This window comes from Myotis davidii, unplaced genomic scaffold, assembly GCF_000327345.1.
Source record: "Myotis davidii unplaced genomic scaffold, ASM32734v1 scaffold187, whole genome shotgun sequence".
NCBI lineage: Eukaryota > Metazoa > Chordata > Mammalia > Chiroptera > Vespertilionidae > Myotis > Myotis davidii.
Window position 1 is genome coordinate 728,119 of NW_006383018.1, and position 13,160 is coordinate 741,278.

At 39.7% G+C, this 13,160-nt stretch overlaps 1 protein-coding gene across 11 annotated transcripts in view; it reads left to right on the plus strand.

Annotated features, from left to right (window-relative positions):
• ADAM22 (ADAM metallopeptidase domain 22) overlaps positions 1 to 13,160 on the plus strand; it is a 175,056-nt gene that overhangs the window by 94,389 nt on the left and 67,507 nt on the right. For all 11 annotated transcript variants that reach the window (XM_015558317.1, XM_015558318.1, XM_015558319.1 and 8 more), the window contains exons 5-7: positions 4,228 to 4,310; positions 10,693 to 10,756; positions 12,430 to 12,499. In XM_015558317.1, coding sequence (XP_015413803.1) covers positions 4,228 to 4,310; positions 10,693 to 10,756; positions 12,430 to 12,499 — 217 coding nt within the window. The remainder of the gene's footprint in view (positions 1 to 4,227; positions 4,311 to 10,692; positions 10,757 to 12,429; positions 12,500 to 13,160) is intronic.

Here is a 13,160-nt window from a genome sequence, read left to right on the forward strand (position 1 = left end):
ATGGAAGCTCCCAGCCTCTCCTTTTTTCTTTTTTATTCTGGGATTTATTTACCTTCTATAATTGAAACTTTGTAGCCTTGAGAGGAGCTCAGAACTGGCCAGGGTGGGCAGGAGGGAAGCTTGGCTTCCTCCATCTCTAAGGGCAACCCAAGCCTCCTTCTCGCTCCAGCTCTGTGTCCACGGCCGGCTGAAAGCAAGTATCTGGGGTTTATTTACCTTCTATAATTGAAACTTCGTTGCTTTGAGTGGAGCTCAGAGCGGGCCGTGGCAGGCAGGAAGTTTGGCTTCCTCCATCATTGGGGCAATCAAGCCTATTGCTTGCTCCAGCTCTGTGGCTGCCAGCTGCCATCTTGGTTGGGTTAATTTGCATATAGTCACTCTGATTGGCTGGTGGGCGTGGCTTAAGGCATAGCGAAGGTATGGTCAATTTGCATATTTATCTTTTATTAGTGTAGATAAGCCTTGGTTTAAGTAGTAATCTATAGAAATATACAACTTTTGTCCAGCTAGTGTGGCTCAGTGGTTGAGTGTCAACCTATGAACCAGGAGGTCATGATCCAATTCCTGGTCAGGGTACATGCCTGTGTTGCAGACTTAATCCCCATTGTGGGGCATGCAGGAAGCAGCCAATCAGTGATTTTTTCTCTTAGCATTGATGTTTCTCTCTCTCCTCCTCCCTCTCTGAAATCAATAAAATATTTTTAAAAAGAAATATACAATTTTTAATAAAATACAGCTTATTATTTTCAAATGTACATTTTTAAAAACAGATGTAAGTACAAAGAAACATAATTCTATTTGTCCCTTAAAATACCTATTAAAATGTTTAATGCACATATTCTTTGCCCTACCAGGTCCACATCTAGAAATCTACCCAATATATGCTGATGGAAGTGCACAAAAATATATGAAAACAAGTTTGTTACAGTATTGTTTATGACAGCAAAAAGTAGAGATAATCTAAATTTCCGTAGGTACAGGGCTATTTAAATGAACTGTTGTTCACTCCTATAATTAAATATTATGCCATCATCGAAAGAATGAGGTATTGATATAGAAAGATGTCAAGATTACCTTAAGGAAAAAAATAAAGTGGCAGAACAGTATGCATAGTGTAAATCTTTTTGTGCTTTGAAGAGGCTATCTGTGTGTTTATGTATATACACATTTACTTAAATGTGCATAGATTATTCCGAACTATGCACAAAATCTGTCAAAAATGTTTACCTTTAAGGAGGCAACTGCAGCCTGGGCAATGTGTATGAAGGGGGTATTTTTAATTATTCTGTACCACATACCTCCTGAATTCTTACAATTTTTTTCTATAAGTATTTATTGTTTTTTGAATAATGAATAACTGTTAAAAATAAAAAATATTAAATTTATTTTATTTATTTTAATAACTTTTAAATATATTTATATAATTAAAGAAGCCTTTTAACGTTAAAGCCTCTATTCTGCACTAAAAAATTTTCAGGCATGTTAAAGGGGGAAAACAGCTCCATTACTTTCATTCTTAGCTTAAATAATTATCTACTTATGGTGAATGATCCCTGAAAAAAATCACAACACAAAAATTAATTTCCACCATTATTTAGAAAAATTACATATACTACAAATTACATATATATAGGAGAGCCTCAAAATTTGTGTTTTAATAGTCCAAATTGAGGAGATTTCCCTCCCCTCTCCCCCCCGGATGTTTATGCTTCTCTTGAAGTGTCATGGAAACATTCAATAATGAAGCAACCATATTGAGCTCTTCACTTCATTTGCAGTGTTAGCCTTTTGTGCAGATGGGTCCAGATCATATGCTGTTTTTGGATTGACTTCTGTTTTTTATAACCAGAAATTAGTGAAAGATGGTTTTCCATGATCTAATCAGCTATTTAACCCTAAGATAATGGAATATTGTTTTAAAACATGAATTTTTCGTCCTTTTTCTGATTTACTATAACATGTTTCCAGAGTTGGTATTTTAAAGAAAACTTTTGCAATTTATAAAACATTTCTTACATGTCTTTGCCTCTGACATATTTTTCCCCACATATAATGACTTGTCAACTTCCATTGTTCTGTAATCTGATACCGTAATTACTGTGATTATCTTTTTTTCTATTTCTCTTTGTTTCTGCTATCTTTATATTTACTATTTGTGCTCAACCTACTCTTTTAGATTCTCTCTGTTCAGATCACCTCATTGATGGTTGGCCTTTTGTGTCTGGCCAATAGATAGCTAGAGTGTTAATTTCTGATCCAATCAGATGTGTCCAGGAAGTGAAGGTTTTTTGAAACATAAACACCTCTCATTCAATTAGAATCTCATCTTATGGACAATTCTTAGTCCAACAGCCCCAACAGAAGATATTTAAAATTCTATTAAATTTATCTCCAGCCCCACTCAAAAAATAAATTTTAAAAGAATCAGTCTAAAGGAAAGCTTAGATTTACACGACATAATCCCCAAATTTTATGTCCAACTCATCAGTAGTGTAGCCTTGAATTCACAGGTTTATACAAAGTTTGCTTCCCTACTTGGCCACTTCCCAGGTGGCCAGCCTTGGCTCACAGAGATTGCGACCTCCTACGTAGACTAGAGATAACAATATTGTAAGATTGATGTGAGGATTCAAAGTGATTGTGTATGTAAATTGAGTAGGACAGTAGCTGACACTAAGTAATTCTAACAGCAGCAAACCTTTATTGAGTGTGTACTGAGTAACAAGCCATTATTCTCAGCGTCATATGATTATCGGCTCTGTAATCATCTGAACAACCCCATGAGAGTATTACCATTTGACAGATGACACAGGCAGGTCCTGTAATTTGTTTGAGATTACACAGCTCACACTGGTAACAGCTACGCCAAACCAACCCTACCTAGGAAGTCAGTGCCCAGGTTTGTATCCTGACATCTGTGGCCTTTGAGCTCTACCCCTGTCAGACCCACATGTGAAGTACCATCCTACTTTGTCCTCCACCAAATCCAACCATAACCCTGGTCCATCATGCTCAATGGCTGCCTTGGATATTGGGGGTGTCCCAGGGCCAGGGATTGCATGGTGAATCATTTTATTTGCTCTCTATCCTCTCATCATAACTGAGGTTCACTACAGCCTGTGGTATTATCTCAGTAGGAGCAGCAGTCGCAGGCCAGGCTGCCTGCCTTGGAATTCCAGTGAAGAAACGGTCTTTAGCCTTGTGATAGCATTGTGTCTTCCTGTTCTCTCCCCTCCACTTGTCAAGCACTGAATAGTTTAAGTGGGGTTAGTCCTTAAGCCAGACTGGGAAGAAGGTAACGTTTGCTTCTTTAAGCCACCTGTTCTATTAGTCTGTCCTATTTCAGTCTTTCATGTCTCAATGGGTTAGTTTAATTAAAAGTTTACAGCTTCTGAAGAAATAGGAGATGGGTGGGGAGATGGGAACAGTCATTTAGAGCCATGCTTCTCAGACTTGAATGTGCGTATAAATCAGCCACCTAGGGACCTTGTTAACATGCCGACTGTGACACAGTAGATCAGGAGTGGGCCCGAGATTCTGCATTTCTCGCAAGCTCCCAGGCATGTCAATGCTACTGGTTTCCCGACCGCACAATGAGCAAGTATTTAAAAACTGAGCACCACCCAGAGTTGGCAGAGGATTTACCCTGTGAGGTTTTCCAGGAACATTTCATCCGAGGAAATGAGTCTCTCAGTGGCATTTAGCTCATGTAACTGGCTGCTAGGAGAAACTTCTCCATTTCAAACCATAACCTACACTGCTTACCAGTAGAGTCATTCCTGGATGGAGAAAAGAATAATATAAACTTGTCGAGTTTTGATAGAAACAATGTAAAATTAGGCATTCTCCTCCATCAGTTTAATTTAGTGACTCTCCCATGATTTATATGCGTTTTTCCTGAGCTTTATGTGAAAGTATCCACTCGCTGCTGCTGCAGGTTGAGTTTCTCACGACGGGGGAAGTAGATGACTAACCTTAATCTGGTGCAAGAGCCACATGTGTATTTCACTAGGTGCTTCTTGTTCCTTCGATCATCACATTTGGAGCCAGCTCACTAGGAGCACTTGTGACTAATTTGGTTAGAAATGGTGGGATAATACTAATCTGAATAATGAAGTCTTGTGCAGAGCCTTAAAAGTGGAAGTGCAGTGTGGCAGAAACCTGTGCAGTGAGGGCGGGTTCTCCTTGTGCTGGCAAAGGCTTACATTCTCTGCTTCTATTTTCCAGGGAGGAGAACACTGTTACTACCAGGGCCACATCCGAGGAAACCCGGCCTCGTTTGTTGCATTGTCAACATGCCATGGACTTCAGTAAGTGTCCATTTTTGTGTGTGTGTGCTACCCATGTGTTCAATAACTTATTTTCTTTATTTTTAAGGCAAGACATCATTTGAAATCAGGGATAGATCTGATCTTTTCTCTTCTGTGGTTTATAAGCCAAACATTTTTTAAAATTAGAGTTGCAGGAACCTGGGGCGTTGGAATTATAATATGATACCTTATAGAGATGTTTGAAGCATTTTTCTAGTTGAGACAGAAGTTGTTGGGGTAATTTTGGTCTCTGTGTCTGTGGATGTTTAGACTCTGGCTACCAGTGCTGCTTTCACTTCTCTTTGGTGTCAGTTTTTATATTTTTATAGAATAATAGACATTTCAGTCGATGGGAACTCTTAACTCCTTGAGCAAAGAGAAAAGGCAAGTGACTTCAAGAGCTCATGTGTTTCAGCTTATTTGTCAGCTAAAATCCCACCTAAACCACTGCAAACCGGTGGGAGGTTCCGCCTGTTCTTAGAAATCTCCAAGGATCAGAGTTCATCCTTTCTCGGGGCCTTGCTTCCTTTCTCATAAAGTTCATTATCAAAGAATGTCTGCTGATGTTTAACATGGGAATACATCTACTTCCTCTGTCCTGTCGGTGATGGGGAGGCACAGGTGGCCATCTGTCATTTGTTTTGTAACTCCTTACAAAGCCACTGTGTCATTCCTCAGCATTCTATTTAAGCGAAATCATCTCAGTTCCTTCGGACTTGTTTACTGTTGTTTGGCGGGGGAGGGGGGTTAGTTTGGGGGCACAGAACAAGCCAGCACTTTAATTCAGTTTTGTTAAATTTTTGTTGGTAACTTTAAAATACTTCCTGTCTGTTACCAAGTTAGGGATGTGGCTTTTTCATCTAACTAACAGTATTGAGTGTCTAGGAATATTAAGGTGATTAGGACATGACGCTGGCCCCGAAGAGCTCAATCTAAGGGGGAAGCTAATTCTAGCTCAGCATCCTACTATGGGATATGTTAGGTATATTTGTTTCTTTGAGAGAAAGTAAAAAAACAACAACAACAACAAAAAAAAAACTGAGAAAGATGCAAGCTGAGAGTGGGCAATAAAGAATGAGGGCTCTTCCCTGGCCCATGTGGCTCAGTGGTTGAGTGTGGACCTATGAACTAGGAGGTCATGGTTCGATTCCTAGTCAGGGTATATGTCCGGGTTGCAGGCTTTATCCTCTTTAGTCCCCAGTAGGGGCCCTGCAGGAGGCAGCCAATAGATGATTCTCTCTTATCATTGATGTCTCTCTCACTCTCCCTCCCCCGCTCCCTATCTGAAATCAATAAAAATCCGGTCAAGGGCATGTACCTTGGTTGAGAGGAGGAGGAGGAGGAGGGGGAGGAGGAGGGGGAGGAAAAAAGAAGAAGTGGCTCCCTGAGGAGTGGCCCCTTAACAGGGTTTGATAGAATCTTCCAAGAGAGGGGTTGGATTGACAGGTCTTAAAAAAAGCAAGGAAAGAGATCTAATGGGAAAGTCCGGAAACTGTAGCTAGTGTGCCTCAGTCAGGCTCTGGCAGTAGGTATATGAGAGGCAGAAAGGAGACTGGGAGGATCAGTTATGTAGCCAGAGAAAAGAGGCCCCATGCCCTACAGTATGGAGGACTTCTCTTTGCTTATTCTTTCTTCTAAAAGGCAATTTCCCTTATTTTAAATAAATTCTTTGAATAAAGAGACATTTACAAACATGAGTAACTGTCTAATATGTGAGAGCTTTGGTTTTCTTATCTGGAAAAAGCAATATTGAAGTTGCCTTTAGCAGTAAAATTGGACTGATCCCAAGATGAGTACAGCTGTCAGCTCAGATTAGTACACTGGGCCTGTTGACACTTGTGACAGCAAATGTACGTTGTAGAAGAGAGATATAAAAAAATAAGTTTTCCCCCTCTCCATTCCTCTTAAAATCTCAACCCAAAGTCACCTTGTAAGCATCATGCCTAGTTCTTATTCCAGTTTGCTTCCAGTTTTCCAAATGGACACAAATATTGTGAAAACCAGAGAGAAGGGATTACTGCCTTCTAAGGGCTGTAATAGAGCTGACAAACTAAGACCAATAGCATTCTCTAAGCCTACATAGTCATTTGAAGGAGGATGGAAAAGTAACTTGAAGGACATTTTGTGACTAGATCAGGAGTAGGACTCAGAGTCTACTTCAGTTGTTTTGCCTTTAGAAACCTTTTCATTTAAAACTACACAAAAACAAACAGAAAACCCACTGCGTGTCTAGGAGCACCAGCAAGATTGTGGACAAGCATGTTTTGGTATTCTTAGACTTTTATAAGCGTGTGGGGAAAATTTTCTCCAGTTCCTTCTTGTTATTTATTTTTACTTCTCATCTTGATTTTACTTTCTGAACAGAAATTTCTGACAGAAATATTTGGGGTGGATATTACTAAATATTAAATGATTTATGTTGTCTCAATTGCAGTGATTAGATATGAGATGTTATTTCATCCATAATTCATCTTTTATAAAATACACATTGAGATTTTTTTCATTTTCCTGGATTTATTTAGTTCAGTAGAAGAACATAAAAGGGAAAATAATCACATTCAGATTCATGTCTTTTACGTAAAGAACTTGCAAAAGCAATTTTTTTTTCAAATTCAAAGGGACTAATGGGTAATATTTTGGTCCTGATATGTTTGATGTTGCATGCATATAAGCATAACCAATGGACAAGACACTAGGGGGGTAAGGGCATGTGCCAGGGGGTGGGGGCGACTGTGGGGAGGTCCATGGGGATAAAAAGGAAACATAAATACTACTATTTGTAATACAGCGGGGCCTTGACTTACGAGTGTCCTGACTAACAAGTTTTTTGAGATACCAGCTGTCTCTTGGCTGTTTTTTTGCATTGAGTTGATAGTGTAATTTGAGTTAACGAGCTCCTTAATGATTCGGCCTCGGAACAAATTAAACTTGTAAGTCAAGGCCCCACTGTACTTTAAACAATAAAAAAAGATAAAGATTTATGACCAAGACTACTAATACTATTACTATTATTAATACCAACATACAAAAAAATCTGGATGATACCAAATTCAAAAAGGCTCCAAAGCTGTGTTGTATGTTTGCAAACATTTGTAAGATTATGGTGACACAAGATTACATTTCACCATAGGGACATATAGAAAAAGAGTAAATGATTTTCAGAAGATGGTGTTCCCGATCCTAGTTCTTTGTGCATTCCCACCAAAGCCTGACAGTCTCAAAGGATAAAAGGAATATACGAACAACAGCAAGAATCAGTTCAATATTTAATACTTTATACATTTTGTTTATTTACAATGTTAGTACCGACTTTGCGAATTGAAAGGAGCACATTAAGGAGCCAGTTTTGAGCGGTGGATTGAAAGAGATCTAATACACACATAGGGGAAGCTTCAACATGAAGAAATTGTGGCACATGATGGCCATCCCACTTACTTGAGATTCATTATTACAACGGCCTTTGATCATTTTGCATCTGTGTGTAGCATTTCTGCAGAGGGAATAGCAGTCTCAAATCTTTCTTTAATTATAACAAAATGCTTTTGTATGTTTTTTTAACAGTATACTTATTTTAAAATGAAGTTGCCAAGGGATTTGCATAAAAAAAAAGAAAATTTTGTAACTATGGGTAGCTTAAGCGTGGACTCAAATGTAAGTTTATTGCCCTCTTGTGGCAATTTGTAAGAATGGCTGTTTTCTTTAAACATTTTGATGCAGCCTTTCAAAATTTTTGTTCTGTTGTTTCATAATGACTCAGTCCTAGTTGCAGGTTTTTATCAAACATGTTCTGTATTATTGAAATTTATATAAATATAACAGAAAGGTACCAAGCCTCAAACAAAGCAAATAAAAACACGCATGCCTTTTATTTGTTAAAGAACTTTTAATAATAGCATAGTGTAATTTAGGAGACCAGAATCTTGCAGATATAGATGGTGTCAGACTCTGCTTTCTTTATACTGTATATCATGCTGTTTAAACTCAGTAAAAATATTTGGTTTTCACATTAGATATTAACCTAATGCAAGAGGAAATAACATCCAGTACTAGTTAAGCAAAACAATCTGCTTGCAACTTAATCAGTATTGCCATGTGAACTTTGGTAAAGAGAATGGTTTTATGTAACTTTCTCCATGGATCTGGCCAAGTCCCATCAGGGGCAAAAAGAATGTTTACTGCCATATTTGTTCTACTGTTTCGAAAAGGCTCACCCCCGCTGATTCCTTAGGCCTGTAGGGCCAGTAATATATTACAAATGGCATCTGTTTAGCTTTAAATTCCAAATACAATGTCATCTGAATTCAGAAAGTGCACTCTTGTTTGAAAACCTTACAGATGTGAGAATAGCAGTTCTAAGGGTCTGTGAGAGTTGAGGACATATGGAAGATGTTAAGGCAGGAATGAAAGAAGCTGGGTAGTGGCAGAGCCCATTTCCCTAAGCCATCAATGAGAGACAAATACTGTTCCCTGTTTAACAGCTTGGATGTCTTGCAGGCATTGCACTGAAAAATGACTGCAGACGATGACAGCTTCACCCCTGTTAGATGCCTGAATAATATGAACATTCCTTCAGCTCATAAGGGGCTTGATCTCAGTAGAAGGACCATGTTCCACTAAAAGGAGTGACTCTCAGCATCTCTCTGAGTGGGAGTTATGGCCATCTGCAGCTTAAAATGCCCTCCACCTGATTTCTCAATTGGCTGGCAGCCATCTCCAGTCTAAGAAGTCCAACACTGGACTCCACACTTGCGCCTTGCTCCCTGCATCCTGCTTCCTTCCTTGTTGCCAACCCCATTCTGTGCTTCTGACAGCTTTTTTCACCCTATTACATGGCAATTCCATTTGCCCAGTTACTCAGGTCAAAACCTTGATGTCCTCACTGATAGGACTCTTACCTCCATACTTCATCTGAAATCATTAACAAATCCCATTGGTTCTACTTTTGAAAAATAACCAGAATTTGTGCAGTTCTTACTATTTGCATTATTACCACCATGATCTAAGCTACCATTTTCTTTCACCCGGGTTATTGCAATACTTTCCTCATTTCTATCCTTGCCATCCTGAAGATTACTGTTGCACAGCTTTTAAAGCAATTATTTGGAGATTGAAGGGGAGATTGTGTTTCCCCTCTGCCTAGAACCCTGCAGTGGCTCCTCATCTCTCTCAGAGTGAAAGCTAAGGCCCCAAGCGCCTACCTATCCCTCGGCCTCATTCTACAGACCTCACCCAGTCTACGCCAGCCACACTGCATCCTCCATATTCCTGAACACACCAAGATCCTCTTATCTTAGGGCTTGATTCTGAAGTGCCGTCTGCACAGATATCCTTATGGCTCTCCCCATCACTTCTTTCCGGCCTGTGCTTAAATGCACCTTCTCTGTGAAGCCTGGCTCTGGCCCTCTGTCTAAAGGGCGCCATCTTCTGTCTCTGGTTTCTATCTCCAATCACCTGGCACCAGTTATTGCTCTTACCCTGCTTTAGTTTCCTCCCTAGAATTTGCCAGCATGTCATATATATTTAGTTGTGATTATATATCTTCTATGTCCTCCCTAGAATGCACGTGAGCACCGTGAGGGCAGAGAAGGGGTCTGTTTTGTTCAGTACTGTATCCTCAGCACCTAGAACAGTGCATTGCATGTGCTCTCTAAATGTCTGTTCAATAAATGAATGATAATGAAGGTGGGTAAGCAGCTCAGGAACCAATCTGCCTGGGTTCTATTCCTGCCTCGGCTCTCATTGATTCTGTCGTTTGGGCAAGTTACTTTGTCTCTTTGGGCTTGGGTTTCTTTACTTGTAAAATGAGGAGAGTCACTGTGCCTGCCTCATACATGTTTGGAAGAGAGTGAGTGTACTTAGTTCACGGTAAGTTGTTGAAATGTGTTAGCTCTTGTCACTAGAGCATCTTCCATGTGTGTGGTAGGTAGGTAGTTCTGAGTAGAGTCCCTGGCAACCTGCATCAGAATCACACGGGGCTGTTTAAAATGCAGCTTCCTGGGCCCCCATTCAGGAATATGAGGAAGGTCCTGAATATTTACTAGCACATTAAAGTTTTAGAATTATATGTTGGAGAGTGGAATAATGGACCACAATTAGAGAATGGTGATTATGAGCCTAGAGAACAGTCTAGATGAGGAGACCCTGCTGTTTGTGAGGAATCAGACTGAGGGACCTTCCCCTCTCAGCAGTGTGTGTGTGTGTGTGTGTGTGTGTGTGTGTGTGTGTAGTATGTGATGTGATGTGATGTGATGGTAGTGATAGGTAGGACTTGGAAGTGGTGTTGAGAAGTAAACTGGTCCTCTAGCTGCTGCCGATTTTAAAATGATTTTGTTCCGAGACAGGAGTTGGTAGCCATGACTAATTATTTTCTTGTTTTTGACAGTGGGATGTTCTATGATGGGAACCACACCTATCTCATTGAGCCAGAAGAAAATGACACCTCCCAAGTAAGTGCTCCTCTGTTATGGCAAACGTGAAAGTTGATGCTGAAAGCTTTTTTCTTCCTCTTTTTCCCCTCTCTGCTTTATTTTATTTAAATATATATTTAAAATAAATATTGAATATGTCAAAACCACAAGTGTTTTTTTTTCTTTCTCTTTTAAAAAAAATCTGTCTCTCCTTTAAACTGAAAATACTTTCCTTCAGAGGTATTCTGAAGCTTCCATTTCTCTCTCCACCACAATGTATTATGATCTGTCTTAGTCTGCTCAGGATGTCATTACAAAACACTGGGTAGCTTAAACAACAGACATTTATTTTCTCACAGTTTTGGCGACTGGAAGTCCAAGATCAAGGTGTCAACAGGGTCAGTGTCTTGGTTGAGGGCTCTGTCTTCGGGTTGCAGACAGATGCCTTCTTGCTATGTCCTCACAACGCAAAGAAAAAGAGAGAGCTCTGGTGTTTCTTCATCCCCTTCTATGGGCACAACCCTGTTGAACAAGAGTCCCACTCTTACAGCTTCACTTAATTATCATTTCCTCACAGGCCCTGTCTCCAAATGCAATCACCTTTGGAGTTAAGGCTTCAACATATGGATTTGTTTTGGGGGGAAGGAAGGCAAACATTTATTCTATAACAGATCAAAGCCAGATACATGATTATCCATCCTCCCTTTCTTTTCTAGATTTGAGATTTTGCTCTATTGTCTTCAAAGCCCAGAGCTGATGAAGTTTAGAGAAATCTAAGTTTTCTCAATTCTTCTCTCACCTTAGTTGAAATATTCATTTCCCACAAATTAGAAAATGATTGAGTTAATGTTATAGACTAGAGAGAAACATAATCCATTTCCATTTTAGCTCTGTACACATAATTATTCTTCCTTGTATCATGGGAGGAACATTGGTCAAACACTTAGAGAGGCAAATACTTTCAAGAAACAAATTGTTTTGCCCCCCCATAATCTTGTTTGAGGAAACTATCTGTATTTGTATATTATTTTCTGGTCTCCACTGCCTGCTCTCCTGTCACTTTGCTTGACCGTGTTTTTTATTTTTAAAAGGTGATATAATGAAACTTGACTATGACATTCTTCTTTTAATATCATGAAACTATATTTTTGGTAGTTCTTATCATGCTAGTAATTGAATGAAGCCAGATGAAGTTAATTGAATGTTCATTAAAGTATGGCTTTTTATCGGTTGGCTTTTCACAGAGCTTTGCACAACACTAGGATTTTGGAGCAAGGTCCATTTGGGCATCTGCTGTGCCAGTCAGCATGCTCCTTAATACAAGCAAGTATGTTAGCTCAGCATTCTTTGCCTAGCAAAGCTCTCTGACTCTAAAAGGGAGGCAGGGAATCGTGGAAAGGAACCAGTCATAAAAAACATTAACGCATTTTCCCAGATGCCTTGCTTCTCCGTGGGGGGATAGGCCCATTCATTTATTTTCCAAATGGCTTTTCTGTGAAGGCATTTTGCTTCTAATAGGTTGTCACTTGGGTGCAGGAGAACACGGGTGTGAGTGTGAGCTCTTGTGCAATGGCTCATCGCCACTTTAAAGCCAGGAGTCTGTGTAGTCAAGTTACGGTGTCTTAAGGGTTCCAGCTCCTCCAGCTCTGATCGCCCGAGGCTGGAGGTGTCTGGAAGCACATGCTTAATCTCTATTGTCTGTGTTATTTCAGGAGGATTTCCGTTTTCACTCAGTTTACAAATCCAGACTCTTTGAATTTCCTTTGGATGATCTCCCCTCTGGTATGAAATTGTTATAATGACTTAAAAAAACAACTACAATAATTTATTTGAATGCTGTAGAGCTCATCTATAGCTGGAATATCGTTAGCACACAACTACTCATAATTTTAGAGAGAAAGTCAAATGTGTCAAGAGGGAGAATAAAATGCAGACTGACCTCATGCTGACAGTGGATGATTTGGAAAGATATAACTCAAACACATTGAAGGAAAACTTTTTAAAATAGTAAGATTCCAAGTAAGGTACTATAAGATAAATAATGTTAGATCAGAAGTCGGTCTGCATAGATAACATATATAAAAATTCACTCTTAGTAAAATACTGTGTTGTAAACATAGGAATGAACTCTTAATCATTTCCTATTTGTTGTTTTCCTCCATTTCTGTCATCTGTGTCCTGTTTGTTTGCCTCCGCATTTTGGCTGCTTCCCTGTGTTGATAGGGTGGCTTCCTGTGCTAGGTGTCCTGTAGGGCCCAGTGGCTCAGCCTCCCCAATTATCTGAGGTGGACACTCTTGGTGCACCCCTTTGTGGGCTGTGTGCACAATCTTGTTGTAGTTAAGCCTTGGTTGCTGTTGGTATTACTGGGAGGAATTGACCTCCAGGCCAATTGGCTGTGAGGACCAGCTATGTCTATGGTGGGAGAACTTCTGTGCTGGAGAT